General features: G+C 25.5%; 2 protein-coding genes across 4 annotated transcripts; one reads left to right on the forward strand and one right to left on the reverse strand.

Annotated features, from left to right (window-relative positions):
* Nucleotides 1-11: 11 nt before the first annotated feature.
* Nucleotides 12-22,353, forward strand: LOC134829811 (uncharacterized). Of its 3 annotated transcripts, none has more exons than XM_063843080.1 (10): nucleotides 12-550; nucleotides 7,378-7,883; nucleotides 17,910-18,016; nucleotides 18,132-18,258; nucleotides 18,648-18,879; nucleotides 18,948-19,162; nucleotides 19,218-19,382; nucleotides 19,441-19,763; nucleotides 20,200-21,053; nucleotides 21,742-22,353. In XM_063843080.1, exons 2-10 carry the CDS (start codon nucleotides 7,819-7,821, stop codon nucleotides 21,895-21,897), a joined length of 2,244 nt encoding a protein of 747 aa, XP_063699150.1. In that variant the 5' UTR covers nucleotides 12-550; nucleotides 7,378-7,818; the 3' UTR covers nucleotides 21,898-22,353. The 3 variants fall into 3 exon arrangements, with proteins under 3 accessions (XP_063699150.1, XP_063699149.1, XP_063699151.1); XM_063843079.1 differs by lacking the exon at nucleotides 12-550 and adding an exon at nucleotides 3,386-3,930; XM_063843081.1 differs by lacking the exons at nucleotides 12-550; nucleotides 7,378-7,883 and adding an exon at nucleotides 16,081-16,147.
* Nucleotides 22,354-22,395: 42 nt separating this feature from the next.
* Nucleotides 22,396-23,128, reverse strand: LOC134829812 (ubiquitin-fold modifier-conjugating enzyme 1). The gene is made up of 3 exons (XM_063843082.1): nucleotides 22,915-23,128; nucleotides 22,727-22,858; nucleotides 22,396-22,670 (listed from the first exon to the last, which is right to left on the reverse strand). Exons 1-3 carry the CDS (start codon nucleotides 23,035-23,037, stop codon nucleotides 22,422-22,424), a joined length of 504 nt encoding a protein of 167 aa, XP_063699152.1. The 5' UTR covers nucleotides 23,038-23,128; the 3' UTR covers nucleotides 22,396-22,421.
* Between the last annotated feature and the right edge of the window lie 1,647 nt (nucleotides 23,129-24,775).

Below are 24,775 nucleotides of genomic sequence, written 5' to 3' on the forward strand. Positions count from 1 at the left end.
GACGGAAAAAAGAGAAAAGTTTTAAAATTGTGCGTGAATTACGGAAAAAATCGATTTTCATTCAAATTTAATAAAAAAATCGAATTTTATCCCTTTGACACTCGTAAAAAGGCAAAAAATCATCAAGAAAATTGCTAATTGAAGAACAATGATGAACAACCTGGTTAATGACTTCATATGACCTTCCAATATAAATGCTAATAAGTGACTTTCTTGTCATAAAAAGTAGCGATGACTAATTTTTTAGGTTAATCCAGTGACTGAATGTTATTGATTTGTGCCTCGTTTTGTGAAATTTGTGCCTCAGAGTGTCGTTTTTAGTCGTTTTTAGTTGCAAATTGAGTCCAGTTGATGGTGCATTAAATTACTTTTGTGCAATAGACCTGAAAAAAAAAATATTTAAATTAAATTTTAATTTGCGATCAACCAACGCGTCGATGATGCAAGACAAGTAAATCACATGGGAGGGTGATACAATTAAAAAAAAAATTAAAAAAATTTCAAGCCTTGTTAAAATATTCAAAGGAGGCGTTTAAAGGAATTTTTTGAGGTAAGAATTTTTTTTTAAATTTTTTTTCAGGTTTTCATGAGTTAATTTTTTGCCGTGACGAAATTTGATCTATTTTATTTTAATAAAAAAATTTAAATTCAAACAAATAAAACTTTTTTTCTGCGAAAATTGAGAATCATCGAAATTCGACACTCGCAGCTCCAATTCCAGTTCTCTTGAAGTTCGGAGCCAAATATGCGCGGCGTTAAAAACAAGTAAACAGGAAATCAAAAGAGACGCCTTTTCAGTATTTTTGCGTTTCTTTCTTTTTTTTCGAGATCATGTCAAAATATTTTAACCTTGAACTTGGGTGTCATTTTGCCCTCGAGCGTTGTTACTGTAAATATTTGAAATTTTGTATGAAAAAAAAAATTTTTTTGTTATTAAATTTTTTTTGTTGTATTATGATTATGATGATGACAAATGTCTGTTTGGTTTTTGTTGTTTATAAAAGTAAATTGTTTGTAATTTGTCTGTTGTCCAGACTGCTGCTTGTTTACGAGCTCAATTGCTCGAATGACAGAACAAAAATTAAATTTGACTAACAAACAAATTAAATTTAAATAGAAAAAAATTTTAATTGAAGTGACATGAATTCAAAATTTAGTTTAGTTTTGAGGTGAAACGTCATGTTTCCTTAAAGCAAAAAAATAAAAAAATGAATTTTTACTTGAGAGACAAAAATTTGCATTGTAGAAGAATTTTTATGAGTTTTGACATAAACAGAAAATTTAAAATATTTCAATGCAAAAATTTTGTTTAATTTTTTTAAATTTTTCGAAGGTTTTTATTAATTATTTTTTTTTTAATTTTATGAAAAATTTATTTTTTTTAATTATTTAAATTTAACTTAATTTTTAATTATTTAATTTTTATTTATTTAATTTTTATTTTTTTTTCAAATTCAATGAAATGATTAAAAAATTAAAACGTAAAGTTTAGAAAAAAAAATAAGATAAAAATTATAAAAAAATTAAAAAAAAAATCAAAAATTGCAAGAAAATATAAAAAAAACTAAATTTTTCATGAAGAAATTTTTAAAAACTTACCTTGTCAAACGAAAAATTCAATAGTTGTCAACTAATCATTACTCTTCATTATTTTGTTATCAAATTTCCCTGAAACTGACCTATTTATCAATGAAAATATACATAAAATCAAAACACTTACCGATACTCCATCGATTTTTTCCAATTCCAATTCACTTTCAGTTAGTTACAAATCATCTAAATTTGCACAAAAAAAAAAACAAACATCATGAGGTCATTATTGAATGTTGCGAATGATGTTGGTGTAGTGTTGAAAAACAAGCAGCTAGACAAGAAACCGCACACACAAAAATTCCAAAGAAGACAACATGGGCGTTTATGAATATTATTCGCAAAAAAAAAATTCGCAGTCCCACAGTCTAGTTTTGATTTTTTTTTATTAATTTATAGACTTTGACTGTTTTATAGTTTTTTAATAATAATTACCGCAAGAAGCAGTGAAGCGAGGAGATACAAAAGTGTGATCTCATACATATTTAAACAACTTTTTTATTCTTTGTGTGTCATAAAAAGAAGCTTAAGTCATGTTTTTTTTTTGTAGAATTATTATTAAAGGATATTTTTTGAATGTTTTGTTTGAAAAATATGCGATTGAAATATTGTTTAGTTTTTATGAAGCAAACCTATTTATAGAGAAGTGATCAAATTTTCATGATTTTTATCATACTGCGGTTTTTTTTTAATTAAATTAAATTAAAATTATTATAAAATTTAATATTTATTTTTTTTTAAGTTTTAAATTTATTAATATATTTTTTCAAACTTTTAAATGGGTATGAATTGTTTAAATATTTTTAATTGATTTAATTTTTAATAATTCAATTAATTTAATTAAAATTAAATTATTTAATTAATTATAATTTAATTTTAATTAATTTTATTAATTTAATTTTTAATTTTTAATTATTTAATTTTTAATTTATATATTTTCATTTTTTTTATATTTTTTAAACATTATTTTTTATTATGAAATGATGAAAATTTTATACAATTTCATATTTTTTCTTATTTTTCCAAAAATTTTAAGTATTTTGAATAAAAGAAAAATATTTTGAGTCAAAAATTTTTCAAAAGTATATTTTTTGTGTCAAATTTGTGAAATTTTTTATTAAAAAAACATTAAAAATATTATTTAATTACCTCTGAAAAAGTTAATTTAACACTTTAAAGTTAAAAAAAATAAACTTAGGATAAATTAAAAATTTAAAAATTATTAAAAAAAATAATTTTTTCTTCTTAAAATTTAAAATATTGTCTCAAATTAATTTATAAAAATTTTAAGACTTTAAAATAAAATATTAAAAATTTAATTTTACTCTCAAAAACGTAAAATTCATCTCATTTCCAACCACAGAGCACGTTATGATTGCAAAATCTCATATTTTCTTACTCAATTGTAATTCAATCTGATAAACATTGAGCAAAAAAAAAATTCTTTAATGAATATTCATGACATGACATTATAATAAAACTGATTATAAAACAACATTTTCGGGTGTTAATCCACAGAAATTTATCGCGCAAAAAAAATATTCGCAAGCCTCCTTTTTTTCTTGTATCTCATTGGCAAACAGCGAAAAAAAATCAAAACACTCGTTGATTTCCTTTACGTTTTTTACCTCTACTGAAGGCGCTTGAATGAAATATTATTATTATTTACTCCAACACACGAACGTTTCATCGACAAAACCAACACAAACGCATTCATTGATACTTTCGCATACAGTTGTTAGTCTACTAAACTCTCTACGAAACATTCTCAATTTCAGTCGTTCGTCGTCGCTCACAGCGTTAGCACAAATTTTATTTAAATTTTTGTGTCGCAAGAATTTCAATTCATAAAGAGAAAAAAAATAAATTTTTTAAAAGTTATTTCTATTTTTTCACGATCGAGCGGCAAAAATTTTACACACACAAAAAATGTGAACAACACACCTACATCATAATTAATAATAAAAAGTGTGTGTTGTTGTTGATACAAAAAAAAAATATTATTATTATTATGGAAGAAAAAAGAAAATAAATAAAAATATAAAGAGAAATTAGAAAGAAAAACTTGAAAAAAAAATAAATAAATTGTTACGAATGAGTGATTCGCTCGCAAAAAGGTTCAAAGACCTTAAAACATATTTTAAAAACTGAATTTCAAGGTAACTTTAAAAAATTCAAAGCAATAAAAAAATTGCAAAAATAGACGATAAACAATACATAATCAAAGATTATCAAAATCGCGCAAAAAAGCGATTAAAAGTGACTATCTTTAAAAATAAATCAAAAAATGAGGACAAAGCCCATTATAAATTAACTAAAAATAATTATTTCAAATCAAAAGTAAGTTTTTTCATTAAAAGTTGTTTTTTTTTAGAAAAATAAATAAAAAAAAATTTGCAAAAAAAAAATATGTTTGCAAAAATTATCTCATCTCTCTCTCTTTTTCGTGCTCTACAAAAAAAATCAACACACGAATGAAAACAAAAATATTTATTAAAAAAAAATATGAATTTATGTGAGTGAGTGAACAAACACAACAAACGACGAATCTCAAGCATCGCGAGTGAATTGGCATCATCGTGTGTCTTTTTTTAGTCTATGTGTCGCAGCGTTGTTGTCTTTTTTTTATTTGTTGTTAAATATATTAATATATGTTTAAAGAAAAAAAAAATTAAAAAAAGAAGGAGAAGAAGAAAATACTTTCAAAAAATTTATAAATAATTCGTGATTAAGCGATCATATATTTAGAAGAGTTTTTGTCGTCGATGCGATGCTTTTATTGAAAAATTCTTTGTTTTTGAAGGGATTTTTAATGAATAATGACACCAAAGCACGAAAATTGCATGTTTAGGTCACTTTGTGAGAAATGAATTCATTTTCATGCAAATTTCAAACAATGGAGTTGTGAGTAAAGTATAGTTCTGAGTAAAAATAAACGTAAACGTTTCATGGAATGAATCGAAAAAAGTGCATTCGGGTCAGGAAAGCAGTATAAAGCGATAATAATTAAAATTAGTCTTTGTTTAGAAAATTTGTCGTGTTCTTTGTGTCGGTCGAAAAGAAATTTTTATATGCTTGGTTTGAATTAATTGGAATAGATTTTAATTCATTTGAATTTTTTTCCTGAAAAAAATAAAAAAAAATATTAAATTTTAAAAATATTAAAAATATTTTCTATTAAAAAATCAAAGAAAATTAAAAAAAAAATTAAACAAAAAATAAAAAAAAATTCTATTAAAAAAATAAAATAAAAAAATTCATTAAAAATTATTTTTCTATTAAAAAATATAAAAAATCTATTAAAAAATAATTTATCTATTTAAAAAAAATAAAATAAAATAAAAAAAAAAAAAAAAAAATGTAAAAAAAATTACTTGAAGCATCTCTTCATGAGAGATTGATTTATTAAAAAATAATAAAATTCTCTTACCCACTTTTTTTTTATCAAGAATTTGACGACACTTCCGCGATATTGCCACAAGTTACGCATGAGAATGTAAATAAAAAATAAATGAGAAAAAATACATTTTAAATTTTATTATTAGTCTCGTCGCTTCTGAGACACGTGTTTGTCGAAAAAATAATAAAATAAAAATTTTTTGATAAAAAAAAAATATTATTTTTAAACGACACGATTTTCATTAATTTTACTGTGAGAATTTTTTTCCTGTTTTTATAACATTTTTTTCGCGAGAAAAAAAGAAAATTTCTTTAGAAATTCTTACCTGAAGAACTATTCTTGAAATTCGATAAGGATCAATAAAAAATCATTTTTACGACTTTTCTCGCTTTTGAAATTGACTTTTTGGTATTTTTAGCACAAAAAGTGTGCGGATCATCTTTAATTGAGGAATTCATGTTTTGACAGCTGTTTACGTGAATTTTTAATTTTTATTTCATGTCTTGTCAATTTTTTGGTGAACGACATTTAACTTGAACTTGAATCAATTATTCATCTGCATTTCTTTTCCTTTTGTGATTCTTCATGGAGGCGTCTGGTTTTTTATTTAAATTTTCGAAATGATTTCACTGAACTCAAAACCGACAAACGATTCCGCTGATGTCAATAAATTCAGTCAAAAATCCAGCGTCGAAAAATGATGCGAAGGTGTTTCTTTATCGATTCATCATCCATTCAAGTCAAGTACTTACGTATGTAAAGTGTTTTGGTTTTTTTTTCGCTCTCGTGGGCGATTACCTTTTTTTGTTTTACACACGGAGAGTTTTTTTTTGTTCGTAAACATGTCGTCATAATTTTTGTGTGCAAATTTTGAATGAGTTTCGGATGAAAGAACGGAAAAAAGTAAACAAAGTGGGCTGGTTTGAAGGAAAATTGACGTTATACTTTTTTTTTTTGGCTAAAAACCATTTTTGTTTTTTTGAACCAAAACAAATGAATCATCAAAAGTTTTATCGATTTAACAAAGATTTTTCGAGTTATATGGCATAATAATATTAAACAGCAAACAATGCAATTACCGCACGTAAAAACATGTAACAATAGCAAATTAGTTGTAAAAAAAGTTCAAAGAGAGGCAACTTGTTGTTATTATTTTTGTACAAATGTGCGGTTTCGTGTGCAAATTTCGTAAAATTTATTAATTCGTTGTAAATTGTTATGTCTGATCGCAATGCAGAGATTATTTTTATACATAACAGTTATTGCAATGACATAAAAGCGAAATTTTTTAAAATTTTTTAATTTAAAAAAATCTTAATTTTTATAAATGAAAAATATAAGTTCATTTTTAAAGATATTTATTTACCTAATATTTGAGTTTTAAAAAAATTTTTAAATATAAAAAAATATTTTTAAGAATTGAAAAATTCATTTTGAGAACTAAACCTTTTTTAAAAAAATTAAAAAAAAATATTTTAAAAATTTCTCAAAAAAATAATAACTTAATTTCATTTTGAAGAAATTTCTTTTTAAATTTAAAAATTTTATTTTTAAAAATTTTTGAATAATTTTTTAAAAGATTTTTTATGAGAATTTACTGAAAATAAAAAAAAAATATTTTAAAAACATAAAAGTCATAAAAAATAATTTCTGAAATTTTCAAAAGATTTTTAAGAATAAAATTTTTTTTTTCAAGACATAAAGTTAAAAAATTAAAACAAAATTTTAAGAATTAAAAAATTTTATTTAAAAATTAAATTTTTAACTAAAAGCTTATTTTAACATAAATAAATTATCCAAAATTAAAAAACAACGTAAAAGTAAAAAAAAATATTTTTTTAATTAAATTTTATTTAAAAATTATTTAATTTTAAATTTATTAAATTATTTAAAATCATAATATATTTTTTTTTTTATTTTTTTTATTAATATTTTAATTAAATTTAGAAAAAAATGAAAAATTTCTCACAAAATCGCAAAAACAAAAATAAACAAAAATTTAAAAAAAAATCTCTCAGACTCGAACAAACAAATATCAAACTGCGAAATGTAAAAAGTGAACGTAATGCTTTTAAGATTATGAATAATGTCGAAGCAATAAAAAACTTCAATTAATTTCAAAAACTGCATTCCAACTAAATGACTTACTAAGTTGCTCTATCTTTGCGATACGATCAACAAAGAAATCAGGAGACAACATAGAAGCACAAAAAAGAGAGAAACAGATAAAGAAACTTCGTAAAACGTTCATTAAACTAAAAAAAAAATAAAATTATTTATTATCATGATTGGTTGTAAACAATTTTTATTTACTCACCACTTAAGAAACTCTGAACAACGCAATAACGTGACGTCATAATTGTCTTATTTATTTTCCATCCACACAGGTCTCCGGTGTTTGACGCGGCATTGTCGTGTCGTGTCGTGCCGAGCTGCGTTTGTCACACTCATCTAGTTGTAATAAATAATAATAATAATAATAAGTAATTGTGCTGTGAATAAATTTAAGTAATTAACAAACGTGGCATAGAGATCAACGACAAAACGCAACAGAGATCCAAACATGACTGTAAATTATTGCGCGAGACGGAGTTGTTTGCATGGCATCGAAAATAACGCGAGTGATTATTGTTGGAAGCGAGATAACTCTACGGAAGGATTAACGTCTTGACGTGTGCTTCGAAAAGTCTCTCTTTTGTGAACATTCTCGTAAAAAAAAACTTTTTTTGTAATTTAAAAAGTGATTTTAATTAAATTATGTTTTAATTAAAAATTTAAAAAAAATAATTTTTTAAAGAAAAAAGAAAGAAAAAAAAAATCATATCAAAATGAGACCTACAACTTTAAATATAGGAAAACAACAAAAACACACCGAAACATCCCATTTCTTAAGGTAAGATTTTTTTTTATTTTATTTTTATATTTTTTTTAGTTCATCTTCATTATCATTATTTGAGCTTTTTGCTTCAATTTTTTATATAATTTGTAAAAAAAATTTTTTTCGGGAGTTTTGTGTCTTTAGAGGTTCAAAATTTTGAGAAAATATTAAAAAAAAAATAAAAAAAAATTTTTAGAAAAATTTAAAAAATTTAAATTTAAAAAAAATTATTTTTTTTAACCAATTGGTTCAGATTTTCAGTCAAAAATATGAATTTGAAGAAATTTTTTTTATCTACCTTCTTGAGTTTTGTCTTCAAATCGTGTCCAAAAGTGTGACAAAATTCGCATGTAATTTATAAAAAATCCGATGAATGCCACTCGACGAAAAATTCCATTCTCGTCATATCTCTGCGATTATCGTTTGCAATTAATCCTTATCTTATCTCCCACAAAAATCGCTTTTAAATGATTGATCATTACTATTTATTAATTAAATTCTGTGCATCATGACGTCAAATCAGAACCACAGACTTTGCACAGTCATGCCTCTTCAGCTTTGCGAATTTTAATCATCGTTCGTGATCATCATTAATTTATTAATAAAATTATTGCGAAATTTCTCCTGGCAATAAAAATCAGGTTGTTGTTACCGCATGAGCGCTCAAATGACTCAAAAAATCTGAATCATTTTTTGAAAAATCTACTTCTCACCTTTTTACCTGGTTTTCGTCCCAAACATGCGCCTCATTAACAACGCGAATCGATTTAGTTCACAAATTAGTGAAATTCGTTAAATTCTTGTGTGGGAGGTGCTTCGTTACACTTTTTTTGTGTGTTCCATGCGATTGAATTGAATGACCTCATTCGAAGGTGATGAAAGACCTTTGGATCTGTTTCCCTTTTTTTATTTTTTTTTCTCTCTCAATTATTTTGTAGAGTAAGAAAAAAAACTGAACGAGCAAAAAACTAAAACGTGTTTCAAATATTTTCGTAGGTGACGCAATGTGCAAAAAAATAAAAAAAAAAACAATCGAACATCATCTCTCAATCAACTTTTGTTGTCTTGTGTGTGTGTTTTTGAATATATGTCTAAAGATTACTTAAAGAAACATTAAAAAGCGATAAAATTCAATCAACATCGATTTTTTTCGATCATCATCATTTTCATAGACCAAAGTGAGGTAGGCACGATCAAACAGAGAATTAACAAACAAAAATTTATTTGAATAGATTTTTTTTTTTAAATTTTATTTTGAGGATTTTGCCCGTTCTTAAAATTATCTGTAACAAAATGGATTTTTTTAAAAATAAAAAAAAAATAGTTTAAATTTTTTTTATTAATTATTTTTTTAATTTTATTGAATTTAAATTAATTTTTGATAATTTTATTAATAAAAATTTATAAAGTAATAATTGAAAATTTTTAAATTTCAATATTTTAAATTAATTAATATTTTTTGATGTTTTTAATAATAAAAATAAATCATTGAAAAATTTTAAAATTTCAATATTTAAGAAAAAATAAAAATAATTAATTTTTAAAAAATTTTTCGACAATTAATAAAAATATTTTAAAATAATAAAAATTTATTTTATTTTATTATTGATTTTTTTTTATAATTTCTTAAAATTAAAATAATTAAAAATTTTATAAAAATTAAAAAATATTAAATTTTCTTTTAAAAAAATTAAGAAAATTTTGAAAATTCAATAAAATTTTGAAAAAAAAAATTAATTTTTATTTTTTAATATATTTTTTTAATTTTTGAAAAATTAATAAAAAAATATTTAAAAATTAATTAATAAAAAAACAAAGAACGGAAAAAAATGAAATTAAAAAATGCGCTCAAATTCTTCATTTTACGACAACTTTCAAATCCAAACAAATCTCGCATCTTCTCAAAACAATTTTGATTGACTGAGATTTTTCACACACATTTGCCGCACTATCGTGAAAGTAAAGGTGTTAAATAGTGCCTCGCTGTCTATCTATAAAACCGACAATCGTCTCTTTATAAAAATAAAATGATCTCACTTTTATCGTGCTCGCTAATTGTTCGAGTCAAATGCGTTTTGTGAAGTATAAATAAACAACAAGAAAAAAAAATCGAAGAAGGGCGCGCATTCATTGACCAGAATTTATCTTTTTTATCGCAGTCTCGAGGCAAATCGCGCCGTTTACAACAACAAATGATGTAATCAATAATATTTGATCATCACTTACTTTTTTCGTTACTTTGTGCAATAAACACCCTCAGAAATTGCGTCATGTAAAATCCTTTCCAGCTAATTTTAATGTTTATTTCTGAGAAAAAAAGGAAATACTTGAACAATTTGCAACTAAAGAATAAAGCCGACCACACGCGCTAATTATCTGATGAGTTGTCCATTTTTAAATAAATAATTATTACAAACAAAGTCATGATTCGCTTAATTCAATACGAAAAAATTATAAAAACAGAAAAAAAGAATGGAAGACGAATGAGATCATTAAAAAAACGTTTTCCGTTATTTTTTGTAGGTTTAGAACAAAAAAAAAAGTTTTATATTGACATATGTCATGCATATTATCTTCCGCGAAAAGAGAACCATTCATTCGAGAAATGGAAGGCAAAACATGTGACAGAATATGATTGAAGTATTTATTTATAAAAAAGTGACGATTATCTCATGCGCTTTCCTTTTATAGCTTCGTGGTTTGTTTTTTTCATATTTTTGTTAACGGAAAAATTTTTTGAATTGACAGTTTTGAAATTTTCTCAAAATTTTCAAAATTCTTTAAATAAAATTTTAGAATTATTAAAAAAAAATTCTTTATAATTATTATTAATTAACTAATTATTAATTTATTTTAAAATTTTTAATTACCAAATTTATTTTTTATTTATTTTAAATCAATTAAATTAATAATTTAATTTTTTAAAATTTATTTTAGTTTTTTTTTTTTATTAAATTTTTATTTATTTAAAAATTTTTAAATTTTAATTAATTTAAATAATTAGTTCATGAAAGCAAAATAAATAATGGAAAATTTTTAAAAATTCGAAATTTCAATATTTAAGAAAAAATTTTAATCAAAAATTTATTTATTTTTTCAATTAATTAATTTTTTAAAATCCATAACTTTTTTTACTTTTTTTTTATTATTTGACAGCTGTCATTTTAAATAATTTTCCGTTGATAAAAATTAAATCATTTAATTTTTAAAATAAAAAAAAAATTGACGTGATAAAAATTTCAAATAATAAAAATTGAAAGTTAAAAAGTCAACAAAGAACCATTAACAGAACATGACTTTGAAAATTTTTATCTTATTGAACGAACAAATGAATTTGGAATGTCAATTTTTCGCTCTATTATGTCTAATTTGCGTCATTGTCAGACTTTTGATAATTGAATTAGCCTCATTTAGATGATTTTCAAAGTCATGCGGCTTTTAAAATCAATTTTTGCACTTTCAACTCATGGAAAAATACAAAAATTATTTTTTTTTACAGCTGTCATTTTAAAAAAATTTCCGTTAAAAATTGAAAATTCATTTTTAAAGCAAAATTCAATTTTTAAATATTTAAAATTCTCTTTGTGTCGAACTACTTCATAAAAAAATATGAAAATAGAATGAGTCTTAATCGTAATCGTAAATTTATCTCACTTTTAATTATTATTTATCGACATCGCATTATAATTATCGTAAATAATCAGAACAACACGCACAACTACAGTAGCGCAAAACTTGATCAACTTGTGTCATTATAATTTTTATGCTAAATTTTTGACCATATTTAGCTGCAAAATGAAGAACGTGTCTTGAATGCATAAAAACGCGTTTCGTCGAACGAGTTGAAATAATAAAAAAAAAGAGGAAGAAGAAACGCGGAAGATTCCTTTTTTTTACAATTGTCGCTCGTCGATCATTTTCATTTATTTATTTAGATAAAGTCACAAAGTAGAACTTAACTTTTAATTTAAAAAGTTAAAAAAAAAAGTTTTAGAAATATCTTGAAATCAGTTAAACGGTCATTTGTCATTTTGTGTCACGAATTCACACAAACAGCATGACTGAAGGATTAAAAAATTACTCAGCACGCGATTTATTTTAACAAATTAATTTGCTAATATTTTAAAGATTTTTTTCGCAAATGGCGGAAAAAAAGGGAAATGAAGTCGAGTGACCCTCAAACGTCAAAAACGGGAGACAATATTGCGCGAATTGTTGTTCGAATTGTGCAAATATGTATAAAGTCAATTATTATGAATATTTTACAATAAAGCACATCCAAGGCGCAAATTTTATAGATAAATTGTGTTGAGAGCAGCAAAACAAAACAAAAAACGTAGACGAAGGAGGGGATTAACCATATTTGACTTGAAAAATATAAAATATGAGGCTATTTACAGTGCGCGCGAACGATATGTGCGAAGGAGAGAGATCGAGATCGACGAGGAGAAGGCCATCGACCACACCGAAAAATTTGCGATGCGAAAAAAAAAGTTTCAAAAGAGAGAAAAAAATGACTCATTTTATTGTGATTAAACTATTTATTATCAAAAGTAGTAAATATGTAATTATTACTATGACTACTCAATTAACTGAGTCATTATCAGGTGACAACGTGACATATATCCCTTCAATAATTTTTTTTTTATAAATTTAAGACGAGGCAATTGGAAAATTTGTTTCCATTCAAAACGTTGGAATTTTTTAAAATAATTAAAATTATTTAAATTTAAAAAAAATTTGCAATTAATTACTATTTAAAATTAAAAAATTTATTAAAAATTAGGTTAAAAAAATAAAATTTTAATTAAATTATTTTTTTATTAAATTAAAATAATTTTTAAAAATTAATTTAAAATAATTAAATTATAATTAATTCAAATTAATTTTTAAAAAATAATTTTAATAATTTTTAAATAATATTAATTTAAAATTTAAAAAATTGAATTTAAATTATTTGGTTAAAAAAAATTAATTAAATAATTTTTAAAATAACTTACTTTTAATTATTTAAATTAAATTTTTAAAGAAAAAATTTAAAAAAAATTTATATTTTTAAAAATAAACTTTAAACTTCTGAATAAAAAAATTAAAAATTTATAAAAATTAATTTTAGAATTAAGTTACCTTCAATTAATTAACTTGAATTTCTGAAAAAATAAAAATAAAAAATTTTAAATAAATTTTTAAATTAACATTAAATTTATTTGATTAAAATATTGATTAAAATGTTAAAAATTTGGATAAAATTGAAACCTGAAATATTTCCAATAATTGAATTATTCTTTTAAAAAAAACACGTAAAAAAAGTTTCAGACGACGCAAAATAACTTTTGATGTAAATTAAAATTGTAAACACGTGTGCGACAGGAAATCTCAAGTAACGAACTTTACACATTGACATCATCCTTGATCTCGCCGTTTCTTTTGAAATTCGCGACGTGTGATGATCCAATCCGTGCCACGTTGAAAATTGATCGTATAAAAAGGGGAAATCAATCACCCACATTTTTATTGCCTTGTTTATGAATCTGATTGAAAGTTTTTTTTTAAAATCAAAACATCGCACAGAAGCATGAGATAATGCACGATTGAGTCATCAATATGACGATGCCTGACAATTTGTGACGTCGCAACGTTCTAATCTCCGCTGTCAAGTCGCTTGATTGACGGTGTTTGCTGAAACAAAAGACTTATGAAGCATGAAGTGTGTTTGGATACGTTCTCAAGTAAATTGTAGATAAATTTTGTATTTCAAGTGCAAACAAACAACAATTGTGCATTTCGTGATAAGATACGTCCTCAAAGCTTTTTCTTCTCTCTCAATAAGAAGTTCTTGAAGTTTCTTCTTAGAAGCGGCGCGAAAAAAGTCGTTAACCTTTGTACTTCATCTTTTCTTTTGTTAACGTCGAGTTACAAGTCATCTCAGCTAAATTATTGCTTTTAATACCTGTGGTTAACTTTTTTTTTGGCACTCGACGAGTAAGCGATGACGATCTGAAAAGAACGGAGGATGACGTAAAATTATTTTTTTTTTGCATTTTATTTTACTTTAATGAACTCACAGTAGTACTCGTGACAAAAGACAAACAAGAAAAAAAATTGGCATGTCAATATCTCAGTAAATTTTGTGCAACACCCACATCGCACGTAGAGTATTTGTACAATAAAGACCCGAAACGAATGGCGTTCATTCATATTTTTGCTTGCCAAGGTCCAAAAAATTTTGTTAATTCGGTCATTGAACGCAGCGGCTTCCGTTTTACGTGCATCGTGAAACTGTGAAATTAAAAAAAAATTTTACAAAAATAAATTTTTAATTTTTTTATTAAAAAATAATTTAATTTTTTAAAATTTTAGAATTAAAATAAATTTTAAATTTTTTTTCAATATTTTATAATAAATCAAATTAAAAATACATTTAAATTATAATTTTTTTAATTAATTAATTAATGATGAGAATTTTTTGACACGATTCTATTATTTTTTTTATTTTTTAAAAATATTTTTTAACTTTTTTTAATTCAAAAATAATTTGATTTTTCAAATTTTAAAATGAAAATAAATAAAAAAAGATTTTTATTTAAAAATAAATTAAATTAAAAATTCATTTAAATTTTTAAGAAATTTTTTAATTAATTAAATTTTTTTATGACGAGAACTTTCAGAAAATTCTATTTAATTTTTTTTTTTTTTAATTTTTTTAAAAATATTTTGTTAAATTTATAATCTTTAATAAAAATCATTTAAATTAAATTAAAAAACTAATCAAAAACAAATTAAAAATTTAAATTTTTTGAGACTTAAATTTTAAAGAAATGATTTAATTATTTTTAATTGATGACGAAAACATTAAGAAAATTATATTTAATTTTTTTTTTTAATTATTTTAATAATTTTATTTTTTTCAAATTTAAAACAAGAAAAAATTAAATTAAAAACTCAACAAAAATAAAATTAAATTTTTTAGAGTAAAATTTTTAAATTAAGAAAATTAAAAAAAAAAAAAATAGAAAAAAAAATTCTTTTTTGATGAAAATCAAAAAAATCATCCAAAAAGCATTTTAATCGATTAACCAGACATTCCGATTCCTCCAATTAATTATCGCATGAAATTAATACAAACAATCGTTTCCGCTGCTTGAGACCCAATTCCTTAAATTCCATTCCGATGAGTTAGTGAGTAACTTTTACGATGACATATTTACATACAAATGTCCAAATGTGTAAATTCGTTAGCATTAACATACGTTCTGACTGAAAACCAACCAAAAATTTTCTGTTCTAATAAAGCAACAATTTTATGATCCGCACAAAAACATCTTCGCGAACGCGAATGAATGAATGAATCAGTTTATTAGAGTGCCATATCTAATAAATTATGCAAATTTTTTTATATTGTTGACACGTCGCGGTGAATGAAATCGATTATTTAGCGCTCGCTCCGTTTTTAGCGGAGATTTCTTTTCTCAGTGTTTCAATTAAACTTTTATGGTCCGAGATCTGATCTAGTTTCGGATTTTACGAAATTTACATGAATTGCTGGGGTGTCGTATGAATTTATCGTCGGATCTTGCGTCATTTTTGTGGATTGTTGGTTGATTTTGAACCTTAAAAAAAATGATAAAAAATTTAAAACCATAATTTTTTTATCATGAAAGAAATAAAAAAAAAAAATCTGAAAAAAAAAATCTCGTCGTCAATTATTTTGTAGTTCCGCGTCATCTTCTTCTCCATCATTATTGCCCATTAAAAAAATTTAAGGTTAACTACTCTCGAAATTGGCTAAAAGCGCCGCAATCTCTTTATTTCCAAAACAAACCGTAAAAGTCTTCGTCTTTAATTGACTGCTCGAATGATTTGTGGACAAAATATTTTTTTTTTTTTTTTTGCATAATTCATAAATAATAAGTCGTTCATATGAGAGTGCCGCAGTACAGCGCGGAGATAACACAACAACGAGCAACTGTTTTAGACAGCTTTGTACAATTTGCGATTTATTATTAGTCATGACCTCATCGCAACTGCATGTTTTTGTGCTCTCCGTGTACGAAAAGTCGACGATGAGAGTCGCTCGTCGTAGACAAACACACGCCGTGCTTGATAAGAACACTCGACGAAGCAAAAATTTGACTTAGTGTGCGTGAGAATGTTCGACGAAGCGAGAGAGAGCAAAACGAGATTTGTAGTAAAATCGAATAAACAAGTCGTCTTGAGTAAAATTTGTAAACAAAAGCAGATAATAGATTTCTCGTTAAAAATGTGTGTTTTCGTCTTTTGTGAGTAGTAATTTTTCTTTGCTTTTATCGGAAGCCCTTTGTTTTCAATTAACAATTATTTACAAAGTCCTTCCTCGAGGGTTTTTGTTGTTTACGGAACCTTGTAATAGTTAGCACCTAAAATAAAAAAAAAATAGATCATAAAAAATTTGCTCATTAAATTTTTGTGTTTTACGACTTACAACCGAAAATTAATTTTGATGTCTGTTATTCGTTCGTGAACAAGCAAAAAAAAGTATTTTTCACTATTTAATTAGTAACATGCTTGTAATGAATTGTATTTAGACCTCGAGTTCGTGTGTACCGTTTGTGAAGAAATTACAGTCAGAGGCGTGGATTAATTAATTAAAAATTATTTAAAAAAAAATTATTAAAAATTATTTGAAAAAAATTAATTCAAGTTTTTCATAAAAAAAAAAAATTTTTTTGAATATTTTTAGTAATTTTTAAGCTTTAATTTTTTTTACTTTTGTTGATAACTTATACTTTTTTTTAATGAAAAAAAATTATTTATTTTGTAGGAAAAAAATTTAATTTTTTTTAAGAAAAAAGAAAATATTTAGAAGTAAATTTTTGATAATTTTTTGTTAAAAATATGTAAAAAATTGTTTTTTAATGAAATTTGGATCATTTTTGTAAAAAAAATTAAATTTTGAAGAATTTCTCTCTGTTACTTTTTTTGAGAGCAATTTTTTTATTTTATAAGATTACTCTTAGTTTACTAAAATTTCTCCATTTTCAATAATAATTTATTTATTTTTCATTTTTGAAAGCTAATAATTTCTTAAAATAGATTTTTTAGAAAAATTTTACGTTTTTGGTTATTTCAAAAAATATTTTTAATGTAAAATTGTTCAAAATAATAAATTAATTAAATTAAATTAAAAAATTAAAAAAAATTAAAAATTAATAAAAAATCAATAAATAAAAAAAATAATAAAATTTTTTGAACAAATACAAAACCTTAAAAAATCATTTCCTGAAAGTAAAAATTTTTTTAAAAAAATAATTCCTTAAAAAAATAAAAATTCTTACTTTTTCATGAATTTCATGTCAAGTTTACTGCTTTGTTCCAAAAATCTTTTCTTACCTTTTCGACACGTAAATCCATTAATTCACTCTCCAATGACGCGCATTGCCCTCATTACTTTTCCCTCGCAAGGGATTTACGAAGCAAACGCCCATGAATCCGCTCGAATTAATGTCGCTGCCAATATTTTCCATTGAATTTGTCGTGTTTTTCAAAGAACATTCTGTTGCTCATGACTCACCGTCATTTGCTGCCGCTTGCTCTCAATGTTTGCGCTCGTGTGTGTATTTTATTTAATAACAGACAGTCTCACGTTGTGCGGCTCACTGTTGTATATTTATAAATACATTAATCGATTGCGCACTTCTTCTTCGTATCTTCGCTGCTTAGACTAATTTATGCACTTTTTTTTTTGAATTTTGTGACGCGCGAATGGAGACGTCTGGTTTGTTTTTGTTTTTCATTCACTTTTCCTTCCGTTCCGCCCAAAAATATACGCGATGTCTCATGAAAATCTTTTTTTACTGCGTACATCTGCCCACGTTGACGATTGTTTTGCTTCCCATCAACGTTCATGCATTTGTTCAATTTAATGCATTTGGAAATTAATTGAGCCATTTTTCACAATTTACCGACGTCATTTCACTTTTTTTTTGGCATCACTTCACAAACAACTGTCAGAATTCACGCAAAATTTACAATTTTTCCGCTTTTCTTATCTCTTTTTTGCAGAGAAGCATTTGAAGCATGGCAGGCACGAGCTGAAGCGAATTTCGTTCCCGAAGATAAAGTTCAGGAGCTTTTTTATGCCATTCGATTGTATCCAAATCAACAACAAGGTAAGAATTTTTTGAAATACTCTTGACACTGAATCGTCGTGCGAAAGGTCACAAAAGTCGTGACAAAGCTCAAAATATTTTGATAACAATTTTTTTTTTGTTTTTTTTTCGACAGTTGATAATATGCTACAAACAGCGAAATTATTTACGAGGCGCTGTAACAACTTTGAGCCGCTTAAACAATGCACGGGACTGTCTTTTGGAGAGTTTTGTGTTTTAGCGTCGGATTTGAGGAAGTTTAGGTAAGAAATTTTTATCTAAAATTAAAAAAAAATTATTTTCGAAAATTTTTCGAACTTGAAATTTGATGTTCGAAAGTTTTTCGAACTCAAAATTCGTTCTTCAAAAATTTTTCGAACTCGAATATCAAATTTTCGAAAATTTAAAGTAAAAAACAAATTTCGAAAATTTTTCGAACTTGAAATTCGTTATTCGAAAATCAAATTTTCGAAAATTTTCAAAAAAATTTTTTAAAAATTTTAAAGTTTTTCGAAACTTTTTGAAAAGTTTCAGAAATAATTTTCAAAAATATGAAAATTTGAAAACAAATTTTCGAAAATAAATTTTTAAAAATATGAAAATAAATTTTCAAAATAAAAAAAATGAAAATTAAACAAATTTTCTTTTTTAGAACTTACACAAATGGCATGTTCAGCAGCAACTCAAGCAGTAAGGAATCAACTCCGACACTTTCAAACACAAACACGGAACAAAAAACGAAAGTAGTCATCAGCGGATCTGAAGCTTCAACTCCCACAAATGGTCCAGAAGTGTTTTTAGGAGGTTCATGCAATCCAACTACTTGGAGAGCTGACGTTGCGATTCCTGCTCTTGATCAATTGGGCATTTCCTTTTACAATCCAGTAAGTTTTTTCAATCGAAATTGACCTAAAATGATAAAAAATTAACAAAAAATTGAATTTTTTTACAGCAAGTGTCTCAATGGACTCCAGATTTAATTGAATTAGAACATCGTGCAAAGGAAAAGGCCCGCATTTTGTTCTTCGTGATCGATTCAGAGACACGAGCCACAGCAGCTGCCATCGAAGTCGCTCACATCGCGGGACAAAGTCTCAAACATTTAGTATTAGTCTTGCATCCGTACAAAATGGGGCAAAAAATCTTGAATGAAACAATTTCGAATGAGTAAGTTTCGAAAATTTCAATTTTTTTCATGAAAATTCAACTTTTTTCCTTGCAGAGAGTATTTAGATTTGTCTCGAAATCAAAAGTTGCTGCGACAACTCGTTTGCCGAAAGGGTTTGCCAGTGCTCGATAGTATTCCAACGGCATTGCAGCGAGTCAAAAGTATTTTATCGGGCGAAGAAGAACGAGAGCCTCCCGAAAATGTTGCCTCAAAACTCATGTAAACTTTGAAAATTTAATTTTTTTGTCAAAAATGTAAAATTTTTCTTTGAAAACAGTTCTGTTCGCCGTTCATACGATCGAATCATCGGTAAATCCGAGTTTGGACTCACTTTGACGCAATGTCAAACAGCTTTAACGTGGCTTGGATATCCGGAGTCTCTTGTAACGCAAGAGAATTTGAGGCAAATCTTGAGCACGATGAAGGAAATTAAGCAAAGCAGTGAATCGTTGGAGAAAGTTTACATCAATTTCGAAGAATATTGCACCGTGACGTCTTATTTGTCGACGCTGCAACAAGAAATTAGCGAAAGTTCTTGCGTTTCACCGATTAAAGGCACAAATTTGCCTCCGCCTCCCATTTTTTTGAGTAATTCTCCGGGTAAGTTTTAATTTTTTTTTTTTTTAAATAAAAATAATTTAATTAATTTTTGAAGACTTTAGTTAAAAAAACTCTTAATTTTTTAAAATTTTTAAAAAAAAAAAAAAAAAAATTTTTTAAATTTGAAAGTTAAAAGAAATATTTTTTTAAGGTTCAAAATATTTTTAAAAAATTTCATAAATTCAAAAAAAATTAAAAGTTCAAAAAAATTTTTAAAAATTTTAAAGTTAAAAAAAATATTTTAAAGATCAAAAGTTCAAAAAAGAAAAATTTTATAATTTTAAAAATTTTTTTATTTTTTAAAAAATTAAAAAGAAAAAAAAATTTTTTTGAAAAAAATTAATTATCAAAAATTTTCTTAAAAAATCTTCAAAAATTTAAATTTTTTAAAAATTTCAATGAAAAAAAAATTTACCTGAATTTTTTTCTTTTTCAGAATGGATTCACAATCAATCCATCAAGACTCCCGTTACGGATAAGGCGCCTCAATTAGCACAGCAACCTCCTCAGAACATTTATCGCAGTCACACGCAACCCTGCAAAAGCTATTCGTCATCTGGCGTCGATCCTCTCGATCAAATCGGGAACAGAGACAGCGGAACATCGTCTCCCCTGCCAAGCGAATTGTGTCGTTTCCAATCTCTCCATTCGCGAATCTCGGCAACGAAATCATCGGGCTCCGTCAATATCGAACTTTCACGCGGGACAAGTCGAAGTGCAAGCGGAACAGATGTCGACATCGACGAAAGTGACTCGAATGATTCCGTTTTCTCGACAGATGGCGGCGATAGCGGAGCATCTTCGGCAAATGGCGATGATCACTTGAATGCTCCAATTTTCCCGAGTGACGAACTTTTGAGCGGCTTGGCAGCAGCATCGCAAATCGAGTTGCGTGACATTTATTTGGGCGGAAGTTGCATGGTACGGACGAGATGGCGTCAAGATACGGCAATTCCGTATTTCAAGTCGAACGGCGTTTCGTATCATTTGCCGACGTTGCACGAAAATCTCTGTAAAACGCATTTAAATAGTTTGGGAGAGGAAAATGTCGATCCGAGTGACTTTTGTTCGTCGCTGTTTCCTGTGGGGGGACGAGATGGCGCGATGGATGACTCGTTGATGTATAATCCGATGATTTTGGATGCAGCGAGAGTTTTGTTGTTTGTCATTACGAATCAGACGAGATCGTTGGCTCCCATGACATTGGCGGCGCATTGCATCGGGCTCGGATATAATGTTGTGCTTTGTGTGCAAATGTTGCCGGAACCGTGCACCATTGGACATGATCAGGTAAAAGCGATGAGAATTTCGAAAAAATTTACAAATTTGTCAAAAAATGAAAATTGGGTTTATATTTTTTTAAAAAATTTTATATTTTTTAAAATTTTATTTTTTTTTTCATTAAAATTTAAATTTTATAAAATTTTAATATCTTTAGATTTACGAAAATATTTTTTTTAATTAAAAAAAATAAATATTTTAAAAAAAAAAAAAAAAATTAAAAAAAAAAAATTTAAAATTTTATTTTTTTGATTTGCGAAAATTTTTTAAAGAAAAAATAAAAAAAAAATGTTTTTTTGCATTTTTATTTTATTTTTTTTGAAAATTATTAAATTCACACATTTTACGTTTATATAAAAATTCTTCAAAAAAATTGTTTCATTGAATTTTTTGAATTTTTTTTGAAAATATAAAGGAATTAAAAAAAAAAAATTTTGAACTAAAAAAAAATTAATTTTGAGAAAATTTTAAAAGTTATATAAAAATATTGAACGTAATTTTTATTCAATTTTTTTTTTTGAAAAAATTTTTTTTTTAATTTTTTTGATTTTTTTGAAAATCAAAAAAAAATTATCAACTTTTTTTTTAAAAAAAATTTTTTTTTGACAAATTTGTAAAATTTTTCAAAAATTTTCAATTGAAAAAAAAAAATAATTTTAAAAACTTTAATTAATTTAAATTTTTTTCTAATTTTTAGTTAACTCCCGTTGCAATCAAGGACTACAACCGAGGTCGCTCTTACTTGATTGACTTGGCGAAACGGCAAGAAATTCCATACTTTACCGAAATTCAACCAGCACTGCGATGTGCCATAGACAAAGTTCGCGTATGCAAGTCCCGAAATTCTGTATGACGTTAAATTTAGGCTCAACGAGCACAATTTTTACTACAAGAGAGAATGTCTGTTTGTGTACTTTATTTTATTTTTTACATGTTTTGAAGAGAAAATTGAGTAAAATTCAAGAAATAAATGTAATGAATGTTGTCGCGTTGCATTTTAAATTAAAAATTTTATAATTAATCTTAAGTTTTAAGTTATTTTTAAGAGAAACCGAAATAAAATGTTTGAAGCTGAGCTTCGAGAGTACGTAAATTTTTATCTAATCTTGAAATAAAACGTAAAATAGTTGAAAAATCTCACAAATTAGATAATAAATTTAACTTTTTAACGAAAAATTATAGAAAGTAATTTACTAAAAAGCTTTTTGTCTAATGTAATTTTACAATAAAAAGCACTAAAACTGCTTAAAATTTAGAATTAGTTCAAGAAACAAGGAGATTTACGATGAAATAAAGAGAAATCTTTCAAAAAATACCTCAACAATTCGTCTTTTACTTTAAAAAAAATTAATTTAACAAAAAAATCAACAAAAATCTTTATTGGTCGGCTTTATCTTTGTATGAAATGACGCCCTTTTCGATCAAATCTGGGATCTCAACTGCTAACCAAGGCGCTAATCCGAGAGCCATTGCCTGTGCAATCCCGAATTTTGGCACGTTCCTTGCCCACAAAGGTTTGAAATGATCCGTAAGGCAAATTTTTCCGCCGCGATACATTTTCGCTGTCTTTCCATCGAGTTCGGGAATTGCAATTTCGGGCGCTGTAGTTGGATAAGTCACAGGAATCTAATAAAAAATGACGAAATTAGCTTCATGAGTCATCGGAGATCGAAAAAACTTACGTCAAATTCAACATCAAATTCGTATTTCAGCAAATTATGAACGTACCAACATTTTCCGAACCATTTTGTGCCTTCTTTGTTCGATTCCAAGCGAAACCAATCCGCATCAGCTTCTTTGTTGTTTTGAACGTACTGAAAATTTAAAGATTTTAGTAAAAAGGGAAAGTTGCAAGAAGGAAGAAACTCACTTTGATCAATGCCTGATACTCTTCCTTCAGTCTTTTCACCCACAAATCCTTGTCACGCGGGCCTGCTTTTGTCTGAAGAAGCGGAATGCCGCTCAGAGTCTTCCGTGTGCTCTCATCGACCATTTTTTAAAGGGATTTATGGGGAAATTTGATCAAAAATATGCTAAAATTTCGATGTTGATGAGCTGGATTGTTTTGATTCTTTAAAATACGACATGGGAAAGCAAAAACCCAATGTATAATTGAAAATTTTGGCGAACCCAATGCACAAAATGAACTTTAATTATGCAATGGGACGTGCAATTTGTAATGAGACGAATGAAATTGATAAAAGTAATCATTTTCATTCGTCTCATTTGAGTAGAAAGTGCTCTAACGGTGAATAGATGAAGTACAGTTAAAAGAAATTTTCCAAAATTTCCATATTTTCATCAAAAATTTTTTATGTTTTTTTTTAAATTCGAATTCAACTTATTTTAATTTAGTTTTTTTAATTTAATTTAATTTTAAAATTTTTTTTTTTTTTAATTTAATTTAATTTAAATTTTAATTTTAATTTAATTTTTTATTTTAATTTTAATTTTTTTTTAATTTAATTTTATTTTTTTTTAATTTTAATTTTATTAATTTTTTTTAAAAATTCTTTTTTAAAGATTTTCCATTTAAATTTTAAATTTTCACATTCAAATTTTAATATTTCATTAAAAAATTTCACATTTAATGAAAAAAAAAAATTACTTAAAATGACTTCTTTTAAAACCTCCTACATTAACATCAAAAGTTGCTCATAATTTTCCCCAACTTTCAAAAAAATGAAAAAAACTTGATTAATTAATTAATTTAAAAATTTTACTCTACTTTTCTTATCTCGTACAAGTATCTCGTAATTTCTCAACAGACAAAAAAAAATTATTCAGCACTGATTAGCGCGACAAAATATTACCAACAGACACTCACTCGGCGCAAATAAATGCAAGAAATGAATGTTTAAACACTTTTTATAAATTAACAAAACAGGTACAAGTGTATTTAATAATCATAATAAATGGTAACATGTTAATAAAGAAAACGAGACAAATATCATATGGCGAACGCAAAAAGTACCTCAAAAGATGAACACACGAAAAAAAAAATCGTAAAAAAATGTAGAATATGAAAAATCGTCGAGTACGAAGCGAATTTGGTGCAAGGTGTAAAATTTATAAAAGACCACAACTTTAATTTTTGTCATTTTTAGCAAAATATAAAATTTTTTTATGCATTTTTTTTTCTCCCAAAGCGAAAAAAAAATAAGAAGAAATATAAAAACCGATATTTGACGACAAACGACATAAAATTCTGTATGAAACACACCCAGAAAAGAAAAAAAATATTTTTTTGAGATATTTACAAAACGGAAAAAGATCTCGACCGCGCACTTTGGTTGATAAACTCATCATCCTCTCCGCTCGTTCGTACGTGTGTCGATGCGCGCGTTCACAAGTCGAGTTAATAAAATAATAAAAAAAACGTGTGTAATAAAAATTTTTATAATGGGACAATATAGCAATAATAATTTAAATTTTTATTAACTTTCGGAGATGGGTTTTTTCTTTCGTTGCTTATACGTTACGGAAAGATCATTTCTAAGGGATTTATTTTGAGTGTTGAATTGAAAAGTAAGGTACGGCGCTTGATTCGTCATTTAATGCTATTTTTAGCTTCCGATTCATTCTCAGAGTGAATTTACTTGTTTTAGAATTTAAAAAAAAATCTCACTTTTTAATAATTTTTTAATTTTTTTCAAATTTATGTATTTTTTAATTTTTAAATTTATTTATTTTTTTTTAAATTTCAATTAAAAAATTTGTTTTTTAATTTT

This window comes from Culicoides brevitarsis, chromosome 2 (genome assembly GCF_036172545.1).
Source record: "Culicoides brevitarsis isolate CSIRO-B50_1 chromosome 2, AGI_CSIRO_Cbre_v1, whole genome shotgun sequence".
Taxonomy (NCBI): Eukaryota; Metazoa; Arthropoda; class Insecta; order Diptera; family Ceratopogonidae; genus Culicoides; species Culicoides brevitarsis.

What these genes read in the sequence shown, in the direction of transcription:
- LOC134829811 (XM_063843080.1), top strand. Translation starts at nt 7,819, where the DNA reads ATGAGACCTACAACTTTAAATATAGGAAAACAACAAAAACACACCGAA. An exon ending in GAAACATCCCATTTCTTAAG is followed by an intron (nt 7,884 to 17,909) that starts GTAAGATTTTTT and finishes TCTTTTTTGCAG; the next exon opens with AGAAGCATTTGAAGCATGGC. An exon ending in TCGGATTTGAGGAAGTTTAG is followed by an intron (nt 18,259 to 18,647) that starts GTAAGAAATTTT and finishes TTTCTTTTTTAG; the next exon opens with AACTTACACAAATGGCATGT.
- LOC134829812 (XM_063843082.1), bottom strand. Translation starts at nt 23,037, where the DNA reads ATGGTCGATGAGAGCACACGGAAGACTCTGAGCGGCATTCCGCTTCTT. An exon ending in AGTATCAGGCATTGATCAAA is followed by an intron (nt 22,859 to 22,914) that starts GTGAGTTTCTTC and finishes TTAAATTTTCAG; the next exon opens with TACGTTCAAAACAACAAAGA. An exon ending in AATTTGATGTTGAATTTGAC is followed by an intron (nt 22,671 to 22,726) that starts GTAAGTTTTTTC and finishes ATTTTTTATTAG; the next exon opens with ATTCCTGTGACTTATCCAAC.